The sequence below is a fragment of the Panthera tigris genome, chromosome B2 (assembly GCF_018350195.1).
Source record: "Panthera tigris isolate Pti1 chromosome B2, P.tigris_Pti1_mat1.1, whole genome shotgun sequence".
NCBI lineage: Eukaryota > Metazoa > Chordata > Mammalia > Carnivora > Felidae > Panthera > Panthera tigris.
The window spans coordinates 68,152,689-68,178,323 of NC_056664.1; the positions used below are offsets into that span (position 1 = coordinate 68,152,689).

At 37.9% G+C, this 25,635-nt stretch overlaps 1 protein-coding gene across 2 annotated transcripts in view; it reads right to left on the reverse strand.

The window, feature by feature from the left end:
- Window positions 1-25,635, reverse strand: part of IMPG1 (interphotoreceptor matrix proteoglycan 1) — a 130,138-nt gene that overhangs the window by 95,556 nt on the left and 8,947 nt on the right. The window contains exons 2-4 of one of the 2 annotated variants that reach the window (XM_007090131.2): window positions 9,466-9,699; window positions 389-555; window positions 93-121 (exon numbers count right to left, since the gene is read on the reverse strand). In XM_007090131.2, coding sequence (XP_007090193.1) covers window positions 93-121; window positions 389-555; window positions 9,466-9,699 — 430 coding nt within the window. The remainder of the gene's footprint in view (window positions 1-92; window positions 122-388; window positions 556-9,465; window positions 9,700-25,635) is intronic. The other variant, XM_007090132.2, reaches the window with a different exon arrangement.

Genomic DNA, 25,635 nt, shown 5'->3' on the forward strand with positions numbered 1-25,635 from the left:
ACCTCAGTGGCTGACATAATATCATAGCTCAGTCTCCATTATATGATCTTTCAAAAGTCAAGAGCATGCAGCATTCTATTTTGGGTACTTACCTCTCAGGGAAGTGTCTCTGTTTTATTCTCTGCAGAAAGATAAAAAGTAATTTTACCAGGAGAAAAATGTCAACTGAAGAGCTAAAGTCTATTTTCATTCCCTTTTCCCTTTAACTTCACTTCAACCAGGCTGTATAATGTTATTGTGCAAGAATAAAATTCTTGTTGGCCTTATCAGGTATCTCTAAGCATTTCTTCAACTAACCTTTATGCAGGAAGCCAATTCAAAAGGGGCGGGGGCTGGAGGACTGGGAGCTATCCAGGCCGTGTTCTAAATGTACAGCGTTTAGGCTCACCTGCTGAAGAAGATCCAGGTGCTCCTGGGAGTTGCTGAAATTTTTTCCAATGTCAAAGAGGCAGAAGGTCTCCTGCTGGCAGATGCTGACCCAGTTCTGGTATTCCCCTGGGTCAGGGATGCGGTCCAGAAAGATCCGATATGCTTCCCACACTGCTTCCTGACACACTGCAATGCAGTACCATTCATTAGGAGTAGAAAATGGCCACATCCTAAAATGATCCTTGTTTCCCAGCCCAAGCATAATCTTAGAACATGGAATATTCTTTCATGGCTTATGTGGATATGCTAATTTATAGGCCATAGAAATCAAGTCATTTAAAAAATATTTATTGAGCCCCTATATATGTTATGGAGAAAAATAAAAGAAGGAAGATAGGGAATAGAGTACGTATGTAGGTTGTAGTTTAAAATAGGACAGCTGAGGAAGGCCTCACTATAAAGGTGACTTCTGAGCAGTTTGGAGAAGACCTCAAGGCTAGAGAATGCTCTGAGCATTGAAAGAACAGCAAAGAGGTCAGTGTGGCCAGAGCAAGGATGAGAGTAAAGGAAGATGAAGACAGAAAGATGTGATGAAGGGAGCAGGGATGGCATAGGGCTTTGTGGACCAGTAACTTCCAAACTGGGGCAAAGGTACCTGGCTATATTTAAAGACTTTCCAAGGGGTAAACAGACACACAAACAATTTAAATAGAATCAATTTCTAGGTCTCATTTTTTCCTATCATGCTCTCCTAAAGCCAGTCTGCCTAAGGATACACCTTTCCTTTTCCCTTGGGTCAGCATCCTCCCCCATTCATCCATCCCTAACTTACTGTGGCACAGTGCCTCTCGGTCATCACACAAAGGGACGACATGAAATAATAGTGTTGAGGTTAAGAAAGCAAGTGAACTGAGCTGAACATGTTTTTACAACAGGGTGGTTTCTGATTCTTTGCTTTCAACACATTACAAGTCCTAATGGAGTTGACAGCTGACAAGCCATTAAAAATGACAGATCATGATGTGATTGTTAGCATATAATGCTAAAGGAACTTAAAGAATAAAGATATTACTGTAACAAAACTCCATCTATTTCTATCTACTTATTTTACGTAACAAGTTTTCTCTGCATTTAAGTGAAACTAAGGAAAAGAATAGAGATAAAATTGATCCTAAATCCTGTCTCATTTTAGCAAAACATAATATGAATAATAAGTAATGGTACACGAACTAATAGAGGAACAACACCAAAGTAACTCCATCTAAACAGAGGCTGAAGCTAATGAAGCTTTAGCTATAGGCCCTTCATTTAAACTGGCCTCTTCCCCAAGTCTTTGTATTTATAAACATTCCCCTAATTTTGTATTTATAAACATCAGTACTCACAAAAACCTATATCGGATCTTATATCTGCCAATATAAATTTACTTAAATTTTTTTGTTAAATTTGTATCTATTTGGGGGCACCTGGGTGGCTCAGTCAGTTAAGTGTCCAACTCTTGGTTTTGGCTCAGGTCATGATTCCGTGGTTTGTGAGATCAAGCCCTGCATCAGGCTCTGTGCTGATGGCATGGAGCCTGCTTGGGATTCTCTCTCTCTCCCGCTCTCTTTTCCCCTTCCCTGATCATGGTCTCTCTCTCTCTCTCTCTCTCTCTCTCTTTCTCTCAAATAAATAAATTTTAAAAAAGGCCTTAAAAGTTTGTATCTGTTTTAATCAATTATATATTAAGAGTAATTATAAATGCAATTGAATCCAAAAGAAATTTCTTTGGAAACATAAAGCCTACAGTAATAGGAAAAAATAAAATCTGTAACTTAAATTTATATACATATTTTTGTTACTGAGAAGTATGTTAGAGTAGCCAATGACAGACTTTCAAGCATAAAATAAACTACATTAAGATAAGACTGAAGTGGGGAGTGGAGTAGAAATGTAGGTGTGTGGAGAAAAAGGATCCACGTTGCATTTCCTACCGTTAAGAAGAGTACATGAAGGCATGTACTTGTTGAGTATTTGATGGTAACAATTGAGTGGCTATGGTAGATTCTACTGGATGCATAAAAATTCTCTAGTTTTTGTTTTATTTTCAGTATCGATACTTACAACTCATCAAAAGTTACTTTCGATAGTATACTTATCCAATTATTTAAACTTACAATGAAAACCTTTGGATGTTAACTGAAACCCATGTAAAGAGGTGCATCATTTAAAAATTATTTTACAGGATTAAGTGAAGGAAAAATAGTTAGATGACATCTTTCATAAGCAATTATAGTATGTTGATTTTACTTCAGTAGGAATGGGAAGCAATTGGAAGCTTTAGGGCAGAAGCTGACATCATCTGACTTTCTAAAGAAACTGCCTGCCTGCTGAGAGAAGGGACTGGGGGGAAGGAACACAGTGAGAGAAGACCAGTTTGGAAACTCTTACTCCTATGCTTTATTTCCCTTCACTCCCCATTTTTATATGTCTGGAGTTTTCTTAACTTTCTGTTTTAACAGGCAAAGAGAATTCCTGACCAAAACAAGCTCAGATCATCTACCAGCAGCAACCTCACCAGAACCCACAAAGCCAGGAGTGGGTGCTGTCCCCACCAACCCAAATGTGTCATTGAGTTTTCCACATCTGGGGAAGTGACAGGGGTCAGCACACCTGGAGAGCAAGCCAATAGCCTCACCAGGAGAACCCACGTTTGTGAATGTTATCTCTCTCTCCTGTCAGGCAAGGATTGGAGGGTTGTAATGCCTCTCCCAATACCAGCCATCATGCAGTCTTTTGATCTTCACCTCTACTCAAGAGTCTACATATCACGCAAAAAGGAAACAACACTTGAATATTTTGAGACTTACCCAAACCTTAAGAGTTGTGTGTCCAGTCCAAGCAAACCAGTTGTCCTTGCTACCCTTCTCATCTGTTTACTCCACACTTTCTTTTGGAGGCGTTACACTGACCTTCCATCTCTACCCAATGCACCTGCTAATTTAGTTCAAAACACATTTAATTGCCAGAGATAGAGGATTTCCATGTATATAAAATCAACTAGCGCTGCCTTTCGGGTCTTAGTGTTGGAGACTTTCACTGATAATATCTGTGTGTGGAACATCTGGAAGAACATAATATGATAATCCTTCTATTTACTAGTCTGACATGTCTGTGGGCATGTTGCTTTTGGTCTCAGATTAAGTCTTCCTTTTATTTCAGTCCAGTTTAAGGTTTGTTTTTGGTGCCTGTATCTTCCTAGCTCTGCTCCTTTCTCTGCTGCCCTTTCTCCTACTTCAGGGACACACAAGACCCCCATCCCCATTAAAATCCATTTTTCACAAAGGCTCTGAGAGAACTTTCTACCCGAAGCACAAATACCTGAAGCTGTTTAAGGAATTATTTCCCGGAGAGGAGAGATCACAGTCAACACCACAAAAATATAAAAAGCTATAAGAGAATATTATAAAAAAATTATATGCCAACAAATTGGGCAATCTGGAAGAAATGGACAAATTCCTAGAAACATATGAACTACTAAAACTGAAACAGGAAGAAATAGAAAACTTGAAAAGACCAATAACCAGCAAAGAAATGGAGTCAGTAATCAAAAATCTCCCAACAAACAGAAGTCCAGGGCTAGAGAGCTTCCCAGGAGAATTCTACCAAACATTTAAAGAAGAGTTAATTCTTTTCAAACTGTTCCAAAAAACAGAAATGGAAGGAAAACTTCCCAACTCATTCTGCAAGGTCAGCATTACCTTAATTCCAAAACCAGACAAAGACCCCACTAAAAAAAGATCTACAGGCCACTATCCCCAATGAACACAGATGCAAAAATTGTCAATAAAATATTAGCAAATCAAATTCAACAGTACATTAAAAGAAACATTCACCACAATCAAGTGGGATTTATTCCTTGGTTACAAGGGTGGTTCAATATTTGCAAATCAATCAGTGTGATACACCACATTAATAAATACATATGATCCTCTCAATAGATACAGAAAAAGCATTTGGCAAAATACAGCATCTATTCTTGATAAAAACCCTCAATAAAGTACGGATAGAGGGAACATATATTAACATCATAAAGGCCATACATGAAAGGACCACAGTTAGTATAATCCTCAATAGGGAAAAACTGACAGCTTTTCCTCCTTGGTCAGGAACAAGGCAGGGATGTTGACTCTCATCACTGTTATTTAACATAGTACTGGAAGTCCTAGCCTCAGCAACCAGATAATAAAAATAAATAAAAGGCATCCCAATTGGCAAGGAAGAAGTAAAACTTTCACTATTTGCAGAGGACATGTAGAAAATCCAAAAGACTCTACCAAAAAATTGCTAGAACTGATACACAAATTCAGTAAAGTCACAGGATACAAAATCAATGTACAGAAATCAGTTGAATTTCTATACACCAATAATGAAGCAGCAGAAAGATAAATAAAGGAATCAATCCCATTTATAACTGTACCCCAAACCATAAGATATCTAGGAATAAACTAACCCAAGAGGTAATAAATTTGTACTCTGAAAACTAGAAAACACTTATGAAAGAAATTGAAGATGACACAAAGAAATGGAAAGACTTGCATGGATTATAAGAACAAATATTGTTACAAAGTCTATTGTACTCATTGAAAAAGCAGGAAAGAATATCCAATGGAATGACTGTCTCTTCAGCAAATGGTGTCAGGAAAACTAGACAGCAACATGCAGAAAAATGAATCTGGACCATTTGCTTACACCATACACAAAGATAAACTCAAAATTGATGAAAGACCTAAATGTGAGACAGGAAACCACCAAAATCCTAGAGAAGAAAATAGGCAGCAACCTCTTTGACTTTGGCCATAGCAACTTCTTACTAGACATGTCTCCAGAGGCAAGGGAACTAAAAGCAAAAATGAACTATTGGGACCTCATCAAGATAAAAAGAAGGAAACAACCAGCAAAACTAAAAGGCAACTGACAGGATGGGAGAATATATCTGCAAATGTTATATCTGAAAAAGGGTTAGTATCCAAAATCTATAAAGAACTTAGCAAACTCAACACCCAAAAAACAAATAATCTAGTTAAGAGATATATACTGGAATATTACTCAGTCATAAAAAAGAATGAGATCTTGCCATTTGCAATGATGTGGATGGAGCTAGAGTGTATTATGCTAAGTGAAATTAAGCCAGAGAAGGACAAATACCATATGATTTCGTTCATATGTGGAATTTAAGAAATGAAACAGGTGAACATATGGAAAAAAAGAGAGAGAAGGAAACCATAAAACAAACTCTTTAAAAAAATTTTTTTTAATGTTTCACTTATTTTTGAGAGAGAGAGAGAAAGTGCAACAGAGTGCTAGCTGGGGAGGGGCAGAGAGAGAGGGAGACATAGAGTCTGAAGCAGGCTCCAGGCTTTGAGCTATCAGCACAGAGCCCAATGTGGGGCTCGAACCCAGGAACCATAAGAGCAGAAGTCAGATGCTTAACTGACTGAGCCACCCAGGTGCCCCAACAAACTCTTAATCATAGGGAACAAATCGAAATTTGCTGGAGGGGAGGTGGGTGGGGGATGGGTTAAATGGATGATGGGTATTAAGGAGAATACTTGTTGTGATGAGTACTGGGTGTTATATGTAAGTGATGAATCACTAAATTCTACTCCTGAAACTAATATCACATCATATACTAACTAATTGTAGTTTAAATAAAAACTTGAACTAAAGAAAAAAAATAATTTCCCTGAGGCATTGTAGTTTATAGTGATTAAAAAGTTAAGGATGAAACAGGGACCAGTAGCTTTTCTTTAGACTTTTTGAGGAGCAGGGTTTTTCTGTGACTGCTTTGATGTCATTTTTCTGGCCTCTTGGAAGTTTAAGCACAAAGGAGGAGGTGCAGAATCCTCCTGTGACTGGGAGAACAGGAGCACAGTGCATGCCCTACCAGGAAAGCCCCTTATCCTTACCAAGGGAGCATAAGAAGAACCCCTTGAAAGTTGAAGCATTAAAGGATCTCAGGGCTGGGAGGAGTCTGAAAACTTCTGAAAGCTGGATTTTTCTAACCCTTTAACTTAGTTGTTAAGTTATTTAACTTACTGCATCATCCTTCCTTGAATCTACCAGAAGAGATTTCCAAAGGGATTCTAGGCAAATCCAGAACCTTGCCTCTCTAGTCTTCCCACAGTTGCTGGCCAATGCCTGAAATCTGGCCACAGAGTCTCAGTCTTTCTCTTGAATCACATATGGTAGGCTGTTTGGCGATGTGGGAAGAACCCTAGGGAACATGTGTCCTGGAGGCCAGGCATGCCCTGGGATAATTATTTACATTTGGAAAGATCAGGTTAGACCAATGGTATGTAAAAACATCCACCACAGGGTTGGGTATGCATTAGATGGAGAGATAACACACTGGAGTAGGAGTCAATGCTGGGTTCTAACTTTGCTCTGCCACCAATGATGGCTCTGACTGAGCATGTCACCTCACTTTTCAAATGTGTACAATGGGGGTGTTGGCTAGATATTCTCTAGACCAGTGCTTCTAAAACCTTAGAGTGAAAATGAATTACCTGGGAATCTTATTAAAATACAGATTCTGGACGTGGATATGGTGGGGTGAAAGTAGGTCTGTATTTCTAACAAGTAGCCAGATGCTTGTGATACGACTGATCTATGGATGACAAATGGAGAAGGAAGAACTAGGATTCTATCTTAAACTTTCTCTAAGGCATAAATTAATGTGGAAGGAAGATCTAGCTTTTGTGGTTGGGAGAGGTAGAGAGAGAGAAGAAGAGAAAGAAGAAGAAAAGGAAGAAGAAGGGAAGGAAGAGGAAGAGGAGGAGGAGGATAATGGGGACAGGGAGGTGTAAAGGGAAGAGGAAGACGGGGAGGCAGAGGATGGAGAGGGGGAAGAGGGAGATACAGAGAGGGGTAGGCGGTTTGAAGGGAGGAAATCAAAAGCAGGGAGTTTGCCTGGGTAGGAGCCCAGGGTTCCCCTGGGAGACTACCAGAAACACTTGTGGTCTTGCATTTGTGCTTTGGGATGAGCATGTTTATGATTCTACCATGAGGCTCAGAACACGTTCATTTGTGGTGCTTTAAGTATTGGAAAAACAAATATCTCAATATTTCATTTGCTTTGATGAATGTGGAAGCTTTCTCTCCTACGTGTGAAAGATGTCAAAAGATAATTTTGTAAAAGCAGCAACAAAAATGGTAAGTGGGTAACTCTGTCAAAGGAATACCACGTTGTAGCTAGGTCTTATTTCTTGTTTCTTTGGGAACCAATTTGTTAGACTGAAGAACCCATGCTGATGAATAGTAAAATTTCATACCACCCAGGGGCAGCCATAAAGATAATGGACTGCTGTTGCCACGGGGAGAAAAACAGTGGTTTGTTTCATCCAGGAAAGCAAAAATGCAAATGGCAAACCTAATCAAGAACGAAGAGTTAGGGATACAATTCAGAGTTAAAAACTTGGTTATAGCAATAAGTAGCCTATTTTCTAAATACCTGCGATGAATCCTATTTGTGAATGTCATAAAGAATTAGAAGTTACCTTAGAATAGCAGTATTGTGTTCATATTCAATGTGATGCATATACTATGTATTTTACTTCCATCCATGAACAAATAACATGAAATATACCAGTGTCATTATCTGATCAATGTGTAAACACATTCAAAATGAATAGTTTATACATGATTGTCTTTTCTTCGCATGCCCAATGGCCTGTTTGCTTCCTGTGTCCATCAATAGCGTTTACTCAGAAACTGCTATGCAGAGGTGCTATGCTAGAACCTAGGCATAATAATATAGTGTACTTTGTTTCCTATAATTGGAGTTCTCCTTCTGACTGTGATCCAGTACTTGTCATTTCTCTGTGAGTATGGCTTCTGTCAGAAAGCAAATATCTGTTCCACATAAAATGAGACATACGAGGAACATAAGGCTTGATATTTTTGAGACAGTTAGTTATACCTCCAAAACCCAGTAAAAACTCCCCAGACTAACTCAATCTCTGTACATTTTACAGATGTAAATACTCAAGAATTTTGTAGGATGTTAGTATCATGAAATGGGTTCTCTGTTGTCATAATTTGTAATACATCGCAAGCTAGAATTGAACCAGCATGCACTAGTTAATGGGCTTGAAATAGAGCAGGCTGACTGTGCTTTTTAGGAATGGAAACAATTATCTAATGTGATGAATGAAGGTGGACATCAGAAAACCTCCTCAACTTTCACATGGAAGATGAATTGAATTTAGGTTTCAGTTAGATATTTTTGCACTATTTGGAGCAACCTGGGGGATTTAATAGTATCTACTAAAGGTTCTTTTTTGTGTTCTGTTTTTCATTTAAAGAAGAAGCCATGGGGACTTTTTCATCTGTAGTAAGTGAATGACAAGGATAGTCACTGATGGCTGTGGTATGCTTGAAGTCCATCATGATTTCTGAGAAAGCCCCAAGAATTCTGTTATGCTGTCTTGGGGTGAAAACTGTACTTTAACTCTGCTGGAAATCACAGTCATTGTGTTGTAAATCCTGATAACATCCCTGCATTATATCTCAGTAACCACTGTTAATTTGTGACTCCTGTGCACTTTGGATGTGCCTCCAGGTTTCCAAACTTCAGCACTTTTTGCTGGGTCAGCAATAAACAGCTTAAACTCAACAAGAAAGGAGAGAGCATCTGGATTGTAATGTTGCTTTTGAAAAATGAAATCCTAAGTCATAAATCAACTTGCTCAGATTCCTGACGTTGCAATCATTCTGTGCTTCTTACTTAACAATGATAACATTAAAATTCAATATTGGGCTTTGGCAAAAATAAAACCAAGTGGTAATACTCAGCGGCCAAGGCCCCCAGGTGACTCATTAAATGCCTTAATAGTTCTGGGTTGCACAAGACATCATTTTAAACATAAGAGCAGACATCTACCATAGTTCTGAATGTTTACTATTCATTACTCTCTGGTCAGTTGACTGATTTCTGTAACTCTTGTGACTAAATGAGAGACTCTGGAAGTTTTGGGCTAAAGACAATGTATGACTGAATGAAAAGGAAGGGATAAAAAGAATGAGAGGCGAAACAGGTTTCATCTCTTTCCTTACCTCTCAATCTATAATAAGCTTGAAGACTGGCTAAAATCTGTTTCATGGATTCCTGTGGACAGACTTTAACCCCGGCTGGGAAAAATGTTGATCTTTTGGGTCGATGCTTGGCCAAATCGAATATTCGTTTCATGGTTGACACTTTGTACATTTTTGTAGTACTTTCAGTTGTTTCGATTCTTGGGGCATTGTCTACATCTTTAGTTTCAGAATGGTATGTTTTAATGGAGAGATCTGTAAAAGAAAAATTGATTCCTGGTGAATATATACATTGATATATGTGAAACATATGATAAATGAATGGAACAAACTAAAAGTTATAATCCTCTGGTTTATTTAAGTTCTACTTTGGAGCAACTGCCGAATTCCAGTGACAAGGCATTTTCATAAATAAGGGAATAGCATAATGAGCTGATCAAGTGTATTTAAAAAAAAAAAACCAACATCTCAAATCATCTTGCCTTTAGGAACTGCCAAATATTGAAACCATTTCCCACACATCTCTAAAAATCACTCCCCACTTAGCACTCAAGCCTCCCGAGAGATGCCTCTTTTGATAGACATTATATTTCAAGTGGGTAAAGATAGCACATTGTGGTACCCAGAGGTACACTCTGGATGAGGAAGTGGAGAGCTTCTAAAAACCTAGGGGGAAAAAATGCAACAAACAACCTTCCTGCCTGTGAATGGCAGCGCTAGGATTTCTGTGGGCGGGGCTCAGAGGGTGGCAATCTGGTGGCAATCTGGTGGCAAGTGAGTTGGGGCAAGGACACATCTTAGAGTCAACTTTACAGAGCAAGTTTGATATTTTATGGAGAGAGGTGAGAGGAATGAAAGGGAGTATGAAGAGATCAGGTTGGCAGAGGATTTAACTCCCTGAGCCATTTCATCCTGCTGGCACCGCTGTGACTGTTAGGGTAAGGTCTAGACTTCATTTTTAACTTTCTGGACCTCTTGTAACAATAACTTACATTCACGGAGTCCTTTCTTACTTCGAATTTTTTTCCTATGTGTCATATTATTTCACAAAACTCTACTGTGTTGATGAAACAGATTATATGTTTCTGGGTTTATCACACAGTAGGGTACTGAGGCTTGGAGGTGTTGGAGCATGTTAATAGCGGTCAGATCTCAATTACCTCTCTCCCACTCCACCTCTTTCCTTTTATGTCTTCCACTTAAGAAAGGAATAATTGATGAACAGTTGGGACCGCTCACTATGGCCCCTTGAGACCCTAACCATGTGGCTTACTGAGACTTCTATTCCCATTTTAGTAAAGAAGCATCTCAAACTCTAATCTTCTGGCATAGACAAGGGAATCAAGCAGAAATCCAAGTAGGGCAGCTGCGGAGGAACTCAAATCTTGCCACAAAGCATAAACGTCCCTCCTTCATTACAGGAAATGGACTGAGTCCTGTGGGAACACATATTCTCTGTCATTTTGAGGCGTCTTACAGTACTCTGTCAATCTTGGACAGTGATAAATTCCCAGGAATCTCCAGGAAGAAAGGGAGCTTATGGATTAATTTGCTCACCCAGCCACACATCTAACCAATAAATCATCATCTCTGAGTAGAATGCAGGCATCAGCAACTTTTGAAGGTCTCTAGGTGATTCTAATATGCATGCAGGTTTGGGAAACCACTGCTCTAAGGATCTGTAAGAGCATTTCCAGGGGACGAGTCAAGACAACCCATGTCAAAATGGCTTAAACAATAAGGAAGTTATTATCACATAGAAAGGAAAGCTAATGGTAAGGAATGCCTGGTGAAAACAAAGCTCTGACTCTGCCTTTCTGCCACCGTCTCACTCTCTTTGCTCAGTCCCCTCACGTGGTGATTATATCTGTAGGCTGGCTTCCACTGAATTAACCATGCTTGCCCTTGTTCATTTTGAAAAATAACCTTTTCCTACAGTGTGGCTGACTTATGCCACATGCCTGGACCAATACCAGTTGCCAAGGGATATACCAGTGCCATTGACTTGAGTTGAGTGATCATAGAGTAGGGGACTGAAATTACCCTGAGTGGCTCGTTCTAACTGTGGAGGAGGTGGAGGCCATTTTCCTTGAGTTAGGCTGGCTGCATGGCTGAGTGGAAGGTGCCCACTGAACACTGGCAAGTGCAAGAAGGAGACAGGAGCTGAGTATACATTGCTCACTGAAGCTGGTAAAATGGGAATTTTAGTTTAGGAATGTTAATTTCTAATAACCTTTCACACACTCACAGATTTCAGTGTAGGTCACAGAAAAAAGTTTTTGTAATTACAATTCATTTGCCACTAAGATTAGAAAAAAAAATGTGGGTCATTAGATAATTCTAGGCCTATCCAGTATGGTAAGCACAGACCATGCTTTGGGAAACTGTACTCTTCATTCATCCTGCACATCTTCTCACAGTGCCTGCCTGTAATGTTGGTCCTGCTTTCCACTTTGTCACCCCTACAATATCCTGCCCTTTGGGGTTGGTCTGGTTCTTACTTTGTTTTTTAAAAATGTTTATTTATTTATTTTAAGAGAGAGAGAGAGATGGAGAGTGGGCAGGGGAAGGGCAGAGAGAGAGGGAGAGAAAAAATCCCAAGCAGGCTCTGTGCTGTCAGCGCAGAGCCTGATGTGGGGCTTGATTCACAAACCATGAGCTCATGGCCTGAGCCGAAATCAAGCGTGGGATGTTTAACCGACTGAGCCACCCAGGTGCCACCTGTTCTTGCTTTTTAATGTTATGCTCTGTTAGAACCCGCTGAATAATTTGCTTTGGGAATAGTATTTACTTCATCCTGGCTCTGGGAACAGTGCCCCTGTCCTGGAATTGTTCCTACTTGGATTCTTCTGGATCTTAACACTTTGCTCATATCCAGGCTTGCTCACATAGGACTGCTTGATCCAGGTCTTTGGACTTCATTCTACCAGGATAGGATTAGAAGGAGGTGAAAAAGTTCCAGATTTGCTCTGTGTCCCAGAATCCCATGAGCTCTGACCTGTTCCTTTTTCCCCACTGGGATCAATCTTCCCTATTCTTCACATGTCAAATACACATAGCCAGTGATCAACAATGAGGGTGAATTAGGGTGAAGTGAGACTTGGTTTGCTTGGGATATCCTGGTTTATTTGGAGCTATCCTTTCAGTCTCAAATGTATCCCTGTTTGGAAAATACATTATATGGTCACTGAATTTTTAATATCTCCTTGGTAAGGGAGACCCATGGCAAATATCCTACAAATGATTGTCTCCCTCATCTAGGAAGCACTTTTTTTCACTTTAAAAATCTCTACTTAGGTAATTCTGTGTGTTGAAAATTACCTTCCAGTAGCTTCTGCACAGTAGTCCTATCTCTGCCCTCTGGAATAGCAAAGGTCAAGTTGACAGTGCCTCATATTTCCTCTACGCTATGCATTTCTCTACTTTAGGTTAACCATCTTCCACCTTTCTCTGGTGTCCTTTCTCACATGAGTAATAGACACTTCAGCCTGTGTTCCTTTAGACACATAGAAATGACCACAGGGGATCATTTGTGATGATACTATCACTTGGGCAGGGATCAGAATCTTCTGCCTGTATCTTGACCCTAAGTCATCACTAGAAAAGAGGTAGGCAAAGTCTCTGAGAACACAGACTAAGGGTTACCTGTGTTCAAAAATATTTATAGAAGATGCCACACTTACAAAGTCTGTGTCTTTCCCAAGGAATTCAAGTAAAATAAACCCAAAATTTAAAGATTGAAACATGGAATGTTACAGATTTCAATGAGGTAAAAAGAGCTGATATTTATTGGTGCTAATGAAAGCACTCTTTGGTAAAGCAATGAGATCACGTTAGATGCTGTCCTCCATGTTGCATAAATAGTAATGTTGAAATTGAACTGAACTTTGATTCTCTGGATGTATTTTCATGTGTCTGATATTTTTAGTTTATATAAGTATTTAGAAAGAATAGGTAAAAGTTTAATGAGAATGAATTGATAGTTGAGTGACCTGCTATAAAAAGGAAGCATATTTAATAAAAGATTAGAAAATTTTTTCAGGCAGAAAATCCTTGACAAAACATGAGTATAACCTGTATGTTGATGAATTGGCTGCCATCAACAACTATTTCTGGGTGAAGTTCAGAGTTACAAAGAAAAAGAAGGGCAAAGTGGTTTCAGAAAAAAACAAACAAAAACTCTGTATCTTTTCCAGAATACAATATAATAAGAATTTGGACAAAAATAGATACAATTGTACTATATTATATTGTAGATTAATCACCAGGAAAACAGTCTAAGCCAATAGTTTTTGGAAACAGTCATCTCATTGAATGAGGAAAAGAAAAAAATGGAAATTAATATATTTGAATATTCAGAGCTTCTAAATACACATGAGAGACAGCTAATATTCATTGCTTACTTTCTAAATTTAATTTAAATATGTTCATTATTTACGAAAGAAAAATGTAGTAGCAACAGAAATTATATGTTTCTTGTTTATTCAAAATGTTTTGATAACACCAGTGGTACACACGGCCCTTGCTCTGTGACTCACTAGCTATACAGTTGGAAGCACTTGACCTGTCTGTGCCTGAGTTTCCTCACCTGTAGAATGGGGAGTGGTGGTGCCTCTCTTCCAGGGCTTCTGTGATATTAGTAAATGAGTTACCACCTGGGCAGCACTTAAAACAGCATTATGCACAGGGTAAGTGCTCAATAAAAACTCCTTTATTCAATAGTATATGCATTTCACTCCCTGGTATTACTTTTCCTTCTAAACATGTTCTTTCGTGACACTTCTCCTTAGTCCTTAGACAAGACTATGCTCATCCTGGAAGACTTCCTGTACTTCCATCCTTCAGTGCTTATCTCCTATTTGTCTGTTCCCTCATATCGGCGGGCCCTTCTTTTCCTTCTTCCTTCAAGGGCCAATTTCTAAGCTTTCTTTCCTTTTCCACTAAGCTTTCTCAGACCTCATATTCAGAATTCATTTATTGTTCTCTTGTATTTCATTTGTCCTGTCCACCTACATTATTGCAACCTCCCTTTTAAATTTCTTCTCCCTGCTACAGTGTCTAATATCAGAGATTTTGAGCACAGTCATCTTATTAAAGATAATATCCTAAGTGAAAAGATAAATAAAAAATTCCTCTGTGAATGAAACTCAAAAGAACAGAAAGGAGATGGGTTATGCATAAAGTGTATTTTAGTAAAGTCAGCATTCCCAGGTACTTTCAATTTATCCAAGAGTAAATAAATAATAATAAATGGAAACAATTAAGACCATGGGTGTCAATGTGAAAGAATATTAATATTGCTTGGCTCTTTAGGATGACAAGTCCTCAATTCCCTTGCCCCTGAATAATTGTGCTTGATAGGTAAAACTTTATGTTAAATTCAGCCCTCTTCCTACTCCTCACTTTGTACCCTTGTAGCTGAACGTGGATGGAGAAAAATAACCATTTGGACTCACTTAACAAATTTTTTTTAAAGTTTATTTATTTTGAGAGAGAGAGTGAGCAGGGGAGGGGCAGAGAGAGAGAGAGAGAGAGAGAGAGAGAATTCCAAGCAGGCTCTGTGCTGTAAGCATGAAATCTGACATGGGGCTGGGACTCATGAACCGTGAGATCATGATCTGAGCCAAAAGCAAGAGTCAGATTCTTAACCAACTGAGCCACTCAGGTGCCCCCAGACTCATGTTAAATTTATGATCCATAAATAGCATCACACTATGTTTCCCTGGTCCACTGAGTTTCTCACTCTCCAGGAGAACTACATACAACTTTTCTCAGATTTCCTGCACTTCTGGCCAATTCTCACTTTTAGCTGATGACCTGGTTCCACATTTTCCTGAGAATGAGGGGAGCAAGAAGAGAACTTTATCAATGCCCAGCATTGCATCTGCTCACTGACTGCATCTGCATTCACATTCCAAAAGCCAAATACTCTGCTTTCCTTCCTGTGACTATTTGATGAGCAGTCTATTCCTATTCAAGGCCAATTCCTTTACTTGTGTACTGTCTGTATCCCATCCGTTTACACCTCTTGAGGACATTCTTCCAGAAACTCTTCTATCACTTGCCTATGTTGGTATTTCCCTTCTTCTTGCTGGATTACTCCAATCAGCCTACAAACACGCTATTACTTTTCCTTCTACTTAAAGGATTCTCTTGATGCCATTTCCCCTCTAGCTATTGATCCATTTTTTTTTCCATTCCACAGCAAAAGTCGTTGAAAGATCTGGCTTTACTGCTTTTCCTAAAACAAAGTAAGGTCCTATATGGGTGAAGATTCCTCTGATACCACACATAAAAGTATCAACATTTCCTCCCTTCATTCTCTTTTTTCCTCTATTTTTTTAATTTTTTTTTTATTTTTTAGAGGATTGCAATGTGTGCTCATAGAGCCTGGTGTATTCAACATGCTAATGTGCCACCTCACCAGATGGTGTCGCTATCTAACACATAATGTATACTGAAAAGGGAATGTTGGAAAATCAACTGCTATTATCACTTCTTTGAGTTTGGGATTATACATGTTGAGTACATTTGTTGATGGGAGTGATGGTGAGAGTGGTGATTTCTCAGCAAAAGAGACCATTTGAGGAACGGCTGAGGCAGCATGGTGGGATGGGCTCACAATGAGTTGGGAGGTTCTCATGAAAGGTGTGGCAGGAAATATTTAGGTGGGCAGGAAATATTTAGGTGGGTGTCCATGGGCAGGGCTCCTTCCAGCAGGCTAAGAAAAGTGGTTGACACCAAAAGTTTAAATTGGGGAAAAACTGAGAGCTTTCCCCTTAAGGTCAGGAACAAGACAGGGATGTCCACTCTTGCCACTGTTATTCAACATAGTATTGGAAGTCTTAGCCTCTGCAAAGAAATAAAAGGCATCCAAATCGGCCAGGAGGAGGTCAAACTTTCACTCTTTGCAGACGACATGATACTCTATATGGAAAACCTTAAAGATTCCACCAAAAAACTGCTAGAACTGATTCATGAATTCAGCAAAGTTGAGGATATAAAATCAATGCACAGAAATCAGTTGCATTTCTATATACCAACAATGAAGCAACAGAAAGAGAAATCAAGGAATCAATCCCATTTACAATTGCACCAAAAACCATAAAATACCTAGGAATAAATCTAACCAAAGAGGTGAAAAATCTATACACTGAAAACTATATAAAGCTTATGAAAGAAATTGAAAACGACACAAAAAACTGGGAAAAGATTCCATGCTTCTGGATAGGAAGAAAAAATATTGTTAAAATGTCAATACTACCCAAAGCAATCTACATATTCAATGCAATCCCTATCAAAATAACACCAGCATTCTTCACAGAGCTAGAACAAATAATCCTAAAATTTGTATGGAACCAGGAAAGACCCCGAATAGCCAAAGCAATCTTGAAAAAGAAAGCCAAAGCAATCTTGAAAAAGAAAACCAAAGCTGAAGTATCACAATCCCTGTCAAACTGTATTACAAAGCGATAATCAACAAGACAGTATGGTACTGGCACAAAAACAGACACTCTGATCAATGGAACAGAATACAGAACTCAGAAATAGACCCACAAATGTATGGCCAATTAATCTTTGACAAAGCAAGAAAGAATATCCAATGGAATGAAGACAGTCTCTTCAGCAAGTGGTGCTGGGAAAACTGGACAGCAACATGCAGAAGAATGAACCTGGACCACTTTCTTACACCATACACAAAAATAAACTCAAAATGGATGAAAGACCTAAATGTAAGATGGGAAGCCATCAAAATCCTCAAGGAGAAAGCAGGCAAAAACCCCTTTGATCTTGGCCACAGCAACTTCTTACTCAACACGTTTCTGGAGGCAAGGGAAACAAAAGCAAAAATGAACTATTGGGACCTCATCAAAATAAAAAGCTTCTGCACAGCGAAGGAAACAATCAGCAAAACTAAAAGGCAACTGACAGAACAGGAGAAGATATTTGCAAACGACGTATCAGATAAAGGATTAGTGTCCAAAAATCTATAAATAACCTATCAAACTCAACACCCAAAAAACAAATAATCCAATGAAGAAATGGACCAAAGACATGAATAGACAGCTCTCCAAAGAAGACATCCAGATGGCCAACTGACACATGAAAAAATGCTCAACATCATTCATCATCAAGGAACTACAAATCAAAACCACAATGAGATACCACCTGTCAGAATGGCTAACATTATTAACTCAGGCAACAACAGATGTTGGCCAGGATGTGGAGAAAGAGGATCTCTTTTGCATTGCTGGTGGGAATGCAAGCTGGTGCAGCTACTCCAGAAAACAGTATGGAGGTTCCTGAAAAAATTAAAAATAGAACTACCCTATGACCTAGCAATTGCCCTACTAGGTATTTATCCAAGGGATACAGGTATGCTGTTTCGAAGGGACACATGCACCCCAATGTTTCTAGCAGCACTAATGCTAATCAACATTAGCCAAAGTATCAAAAGAGCCCAAATGTCCATTGATGGATGAATGTATAAAGAAATGTGGTGTGTGTGTGTATATATATATACATACACAATGGAGTATTACTCACCAATCAAAAAGAATGAAATCTTGCCATTTGCAACTACATGGATGGAGCTAGAGGGTATTATGCTAAGTGAAATTAGTCAGTCAGAGAAAGACAAACATCATTATGACTTCACTCATATGAGGACTTTAAGACACAGAACAGATGAACATAAGGGAAGGGAAGCAAAAATAATATAAAAACAGGGAGGCAGACAAAACATAAGAGGCTCTTAAATATGGAGAACAAACAGGGTTACTGGAGGGGTTGTGTGAAGGGGGATGGGCTAAAGGGGTAAGGGACATTAAGGGATCTACTCTTGAAATCATTGTTGCACTATATGCTAACTAATTTGGATGTAAATTTAAAAAATAAAATTAAAAAAAAGTTTACATTGGGAGGATCTTTTTTTTTTTTCCTTTAGCCACTCTACCCTGGAGCTAACCCAAATCCTGCAATCCAGTATAGCTATGACAAGTTTAGAAATTTCCAAATATATAGAAAAGGAAATTAATGAAATGACCACTAGATTCAAATACTAAATTAAAACATTAATTTATTCTAAGGAAAAATCAACTATGTCCAAGGGTGAAGTGGCAGGTCAGAAATACTAGGCTTTTGATTCCTCATATACTGTTTTAAAATTAGATTGACTAAGCATATCTACATGCTAATGTGAAAGCTAGCCCTTCAGTCAAAAGTATTTTTTCCACTTAGGTTATAGGCTGGTGGCCATGTGGCCTTGATGTTGACTGGCATCCTGGAAGCCATGATAGTTCAGTTCACCTCCCTGTCATATCTGCAAAGAGTTTATTTTTTTTCCTTTCTGTACCAAAGTTGGCCTCCAGCTGTAGGCTGCTTATGAAGTTTTCATTTTAAGTAAGGCTCAGTTTTGCCCACCAATCAGTCTCTTTCTTGGTTATATACTCAAGTGGATCCTTATCAACCTGTTTGGACCACTCCTTATCAAACTCTTTTCCAGAAGGCTATTTTCCAGCCATCTAACCCTGCAGGTTTACAATATAGTATTACTGTACACATATTGTGACGATAAAACAGACAACAGGAAAAGGAGAATGGGGCTTTTCCGGCAGCATTGTTATGAAAGCAACAGTCACTGGTACAAGCACTTAGCGAACCCATTATGTTTCCTAAGGGAGAAGGCCGGAATGCCTTAATGAATGAATTAACAGAAGTAGAGACAAAAATTACTGGAATTCCTATAGAACAAAAATCTCCATTTGAAGAACAGAATTCCACAGAGAGAAAGTAGATAACATTTCAGGACCAAATCAATGACTGGAAATTTTCAAAAATAATTATTTAATCTTGCATAAACTTTCCTGATCTAAGTCCTCCACCCCTTGTGGGGAGAGATAGAATGGCATATTGAGAAGGGGAGGGGTGTCAAAGATGACTGGCCTCTCTGTCCTGGGAGAGGAGAGAAACACAGTGGAAGTACTTGTCATAGTGTGTGGTGTGAAGGTCTCAGAACACAGCTGCTTTCATCTAAAGCTGGGCATCGGTTTATAATGGACCCTGGCTGAGGTCCACACACAGCCACTACCAGTTCAAGTGCACTGTCCCTACTGTAATTCCAGAACCACACGCATGCCCTTGACACTCAAGTGTTCTCAAGGTACATGGTATTGGGTCACAGATTGTGGGAACTACAAGATGAACACATTGCTACTGTATAGAGGGCTAAATTTACTTGAGAATTTTAGCAGGAAAGTTTAAAATGTTAAGAACTAGAAGTGATTTTCATATGAATACATAAGCAAAATCAGCAAAATCCTTTTTCCCCCAAATAAGCCAGTCTTGAAAGTTAAGAAAAGTAGGATATTTCTAGAAGCTGTGGTTAACTGCAAAGTATATTACTTTGAACAAATGGTGAAGGGAGTTGGTTTAGTGCTACGGTCATGTAAACAGAATGTGAAACTAAGGTGAGAACAAGTATGTTCAAGTTGCTCGCCAGCCTAGCTGAGGCTTGTTTTCAGCTGAAAAGAAACCCGCATTTTCTCTAACAACTGGATTTTTTAGTACCCCTCAAATCATCCTGGGTAGGCAGCTACCCTTTCCATGTAAATGTGGGACCAATTCCATTAAGCCACTTTTAATCATCTCATCCCTCCATTAACTTAAATTCTACTAACCTTTTTTCCTTTCTTCTGCTTCCCAATTTCTAAAGCATCATGTATACCTTTTGGCACAATCTCCATAGGTTTCAGAACTCCTTCAAGAGTTTAAATAAATACACAGGTTATGGACAAGAGAAACATAATGGAATATTACTAGTAAGTCTGATATGTGGATGCCCAGTTGCAATTGTACCTCACAAATGTATGGGACATTGCAGTTTAGAGCATTTCTTGAGCACGGCTTGATGCAAATATTGAATGGCATGGAAACCAAAGGGTTACACTTGAACAGTCCCAGGTAATTCATAAGCCAGAGGCAGACTGAGGCCATGATCTGCTTGGAAGTGGGTGAAGAAGACAAGTGGCAGGAATTCATAGAGACCTACCAAGAGCTTACAGAAAAATTCCCCCCAATTCAGGAGTTAGCAAACTCTAGAGGCTGGGGGTGCCCTATAAAATATCAGGGAACAGGAATGTGGATTTCCTTATGAGACACATTAATGATATGTGCCAAATCCCCACTTTCCTTTTGGTTCCAGCTGTGCTGGGTTGCTGGACCATGGGATATCTTTCTCCTTGCGTTTCCAGGGGTGCTATATACTTGGAACATAGTTATTAGAATATTACAATGTCTAAAGTATTCATAGTAGAATTAGTTCTATTTAGCTCAGCATCTCTGTTTTCTAATTTTTTTTGCTGCTTGTATATTGCAAACCATGAAACACACTATTCCTATTTTTAGTGCTCTCATGCAGACCTGACCTTGGAGTATATGAAAGTTCTGAGTAGAGAGAGAATTGCATGTATAGCATTGGTGCATATATTTCCACACAAAAGTGATATTTTTAACTGCTCAAGAACAGAATTGGAGTAGTCAATCAACAGAAACAGCTGTAAATCTCTGCTTGTTAAACTTTCTGAGGCACAAGGACCCATGTTCATATAGAGAGGAAAGATGAACTTTGTTTTGAGTACCTGTGGGATTCAAGTTATAGTAAGACAGTTCTGCTTTTTTGAGTCACTTCCTGAACTTGGGCAGATAATCTCTATATGTGTTAGGTTTCTAACCTAAAAGCATAGTTTTGGATTAGTATGTTCCATGTAATATTTGGCACACATTAAAGGCAAATGGACAAAATACTCCTGTTAAAAGCAGAGATTGTCAGACTGCATTAAAAAAAATATCCCACTCTATGCTGTTTTCAGAGATACACCTAAATGGAAAGACATAGAGAAGTTGAAATTAAAAGGGTGGAAAAAAAGTAATAACATGCTAACACTATCCAAAGGAAAGTTGGTATGGCTATATTAATACTGAAGGAAGTCAGAGCTATGCTGGTAAATATTTAATAACCAGTTCTTGGGGATAGATGAGAAGGCCTGATTTGTAGCATTCGCCAAATTCCATGTGTTAATATTCTTTCATGGCTGATTTCAAGCCACTGACGTGACATTACCAAGCACTAACTTGTGAAAAGATGTATGTAATTGGCTCCTATAAGTTAGTAAGAGTCAGTTCCAGGATACTAGTGGACAAAGTTTCTTATTTGGCAGAAGGTATTACAAAGAAAAAGAGTAATATCATATTGATAAGAGTTTAAAAGTCATCAGAAAGAGGTAACAAGTTGCAATTTTATGCACTTAATATTATGACTTCAAAATATAAAATAGGTTGACAGAATAATAAAGAATAATAAGGAAAGTAAATAACAATAATAGCAGGTAAATTTTAAGGATCTTGCTTGGTAATTGATAGAAAAAGCAGATAAAATAAATAAGAATATAGATGATGGAAAACATGAGTAAACTTGACCTAATGGACACATGTGGAACATTTTAAAATAAAGACAATATGTAACATATAACATGTTATATATTTGTAATATAAAATATTCCTTCTTTTCAAGCACAGGGACAACATATGCAGGTATTGACTATATACTGAATTCTAATGCATGTACATTATATTCTCAGCCCAATAGAGAAGTAAGCTAAAAATCAATTTTAAAAAACAATCAGAATATCTCCATGTATTTGGAAACTAAAAAAAAAAAATCCTTATAAAAAACCCATGACAAGGGAGTAATAATGCTACATAGTAGAAATATTTTTATCAAATGATAAATATCAGGGAACATTTTATCAGATGATAAAAATACTGCATAATAAAACTGTGGAATATGGCAACATGGCAATATCAGTATTTGAAAGGTAAATTTATCTTATGAGAATGCTTACTTTAGAAAAAGAAAAAAAAAGCTAAATATTAGTGAGCTAAATCCATCTCAAGAAGTTAGCAAAAGAAAACAAAAATAAACTCAAAGAAAATACAAGAAAACAGAGAAGAATAGAGATTAAGAAAATGTAAAACATAAGACAATAACATAAAGAAAATATAAAAGCTAAAAAATTTCTCCTTTGAAAAAGCTAATGAAAAACAAGAAAAAATAAGATTGACGAGGTAAGCAAAAGACACAATCCTATCAGGAGCAAAAGGAGGACATCATTACATTTTCTATAGCCATGAAAAAACACAAGAGGATATTATGAATAATGTTGTCAATAAATTTGAAATTTTATATGAAATGGATAAATTTCTAGAAATATACAAGGTACCGAAACTAATATAAAAAAGATAGGAAATCTCATTACTATTATAACCTATAAAAAAGTTGAGTCAGCAGTCAAATATCTTTCCATAAATATCATTCTCTAGCTTTATCAGAGAGTTCTATCAAATATTAAAAAAAAAAAGACAAACTTCATTTTCATAAAAAGTCTTACAAAACTTGCCAAGGAAACTAGGAGATAAAAAATAATGATCCACTCTTGCATATGAATATGAATGCAATAATTTGAAATAAGATATTAGCAAATGGAATCCAGCAGTGTGTGAAAAACGGTCATGACCAAGTTGGATTTATCTCAGGAATGTATCTCAGGATTTAATATTTGAAAATTGATTAAGGCAAGTTATTACATTAATGAATTAAAAGAGAAAAACCAGCTGGTAATCTAAATAGATATAGAAGTGTACGCTATCTTTCCATATTCATTAATGATTAGAACTCTTAGGAATAGAAGGGAACTTTAAAGGAAAACCCTGGTATAGGGCATTTACAAAAACAAAACATGCAAAATGTAAAACAAGCATCATACCCAAGTAAAGTATGAAAGCATTCCCTTTATGATCAGTAACAAGGTAAGAATGTGTTCAATCACCATTTGTCTTTAATATGCTGGATGGGTTATTAGGAACAGTAAGAAAATACAAAAAATAAAAGATACAAAGACTGAAAAGTAAGAACTCAAATTTTCTTTATTCATGAATGAAAAAAATTTAATTATTTACATTAAAAAAATTTTAACTCCAAACAGTTGCTAGTGAATTTTCAGAATTAAGATTGTTCGGCAAAGCTAAGGGATATAAAACCAATTATTTTTCTACATAGAAAATGTAATAAAAATGTCATTTACATGATCACAATATAAAGTAGCTGGGGATAAGTCCAACATATGTAAGCCCTTTAATGAAATAAGCCTGCAACTTTATTGTAAGATAATAAAAGGAGAGATATTCCATGCTCTTAGATAAGAAGACTTAACATTACAAAGGTATCAGCTCTCCCATATTAATCTACAGATTCAACACAATTTCTTCTCTTTTTTTAATGTTTATTTATTATTGAGAGACAGAGAGACACAGAGTGTGAGCAGGGAAGGGGTAGAGAGAGGGGGAAACACAGAATCTGAAGCAGGCTCCAGGCTCGGAGATGTCAGCACGGAGCCCAATGCGGGGCTCGAATTCCCAAACTGTGAGATCATGACCTGCCCCGAAGTCGGACGCATGTATAGCAGTCGGTTAAGACTGGGCCACCCAGGTGCCCTTAGATTCAACACAATTTCAATTTCCTTAATAAAGTGTTTTGTAGAACTTGGTGAGCTAATTTTAAAATCTATTATGTAAGAGTGGAGGGTCAAGAATAGCTTAGACACTCCTGTAAAAAAGAGAACAAAGCCAGGGACACATGGTTATAGGATATCAAGATCATTATAAGTTTGTAATAATTAAAGCAATGTACTATTGGTTAAGGAATAAAAAAAAATGGACAAAATCATGTTCATGAGAGAAGGGATATCACAGAGCAGAGAGGAAAGCAGAAATTATCCAGTAAATGGTGCTAAAACAATTGATTATCCATATGGAAAAAAAAAAGAAATTCTCTTTCCACTACATCTCTCTCTTTCTCTCTCTGTCTCTCTCACACACACACAAAATCAATTTCAGTGGCTTAAATATGAACAGAAAAACTATATGATTTGTGTAAGACAATATAAAAGAATATTTTCATGACTTCAAGCTAGGGAAGGTTTTTTTTTAAGCAGGACAGAAAATCCTCACAAACTATGAAGTTAAAGGATGATAAATTCCACTCCATAAAAATGAAGAATGTCTGCTCATCAGAGGTTACCGTTAAGAAAGTAAGAAGATAAGCTACAAACTGGGAGAAGATATTTGAAAGGTATGCAACTGCAGGACTAATATTCATAACTTTCAAAGAACTGTTCTAAGTGAGTAAGAAAAGATATACATCCTAATGAAAAAATGGGCACAATTTTTGTGTAAGCATTTTGTAGAAAAGGAACAATATAGGAAAAGATACTGAAACTCATTAATAATGAGGGAAATACAAAATAAAACCTCAATGAAATACTATTTCACTACCACCCTCTCCTCACCAAAGATTGGCAAAATAATAATAATAAAAAAAACTAAACTAAACTAAACTAACTAAATAAATAAATCAGGCAATACCAATATGAAGTGTGTTGAGTATCTGGAACAAAAGGAGTTCTCACTCAAAATGGCACAAACAGTTAGGAAAACAGTGTGGTGTCACCTGGCAAAATTGAAAACACACCTGCCTCATGACAACAATCTCCTACTTAGAAGGGAGACAGAGAGACAATGAGAGTCCCAGACTCTGGAAACCTCCTGCCTGCTGTGAGTCTCAGAGGACACATACAAAAGTGCAACAGCCAAGTCCATCAACAGAACAATGACTACAGGTGGTATCCTGCACCATCTCAGGCCCTCTTAGCCTCACCACTCTCTCAGGCCAGCTCTTCACAAACTCTGATCCACCACAGGAGACACAGCCCGCAGCTCTTTGCCTCATAGATGTTTCATGGTGTCTGTTTTCTCCTGCCCCAGGATTTTCTGCTGCTGCTGCGGCATGAGAAACATCAGGACCCGCCCACTGTCCATAGATGCGCACACGTCTAGTATGCAGGAAAATGCTAATAATGGCCTTTGAGGCAAATTTTAAGATCTTTTCTATTTACCAGCAAGGCTCCCACCCTGAAAATGCACTCCTTAATGAAGAATAACAGGTAAACTTTTGTCTCAGGGTCTGCTAAACGCAACAATGTGGGTGAATCTTAAAAACACAATGTTGAGGAGTGCCTGGGTGGTTCAGCTGGTTAAGCGACCAACTTTGGCTCAGGCCATGATCTCATGGTTCTT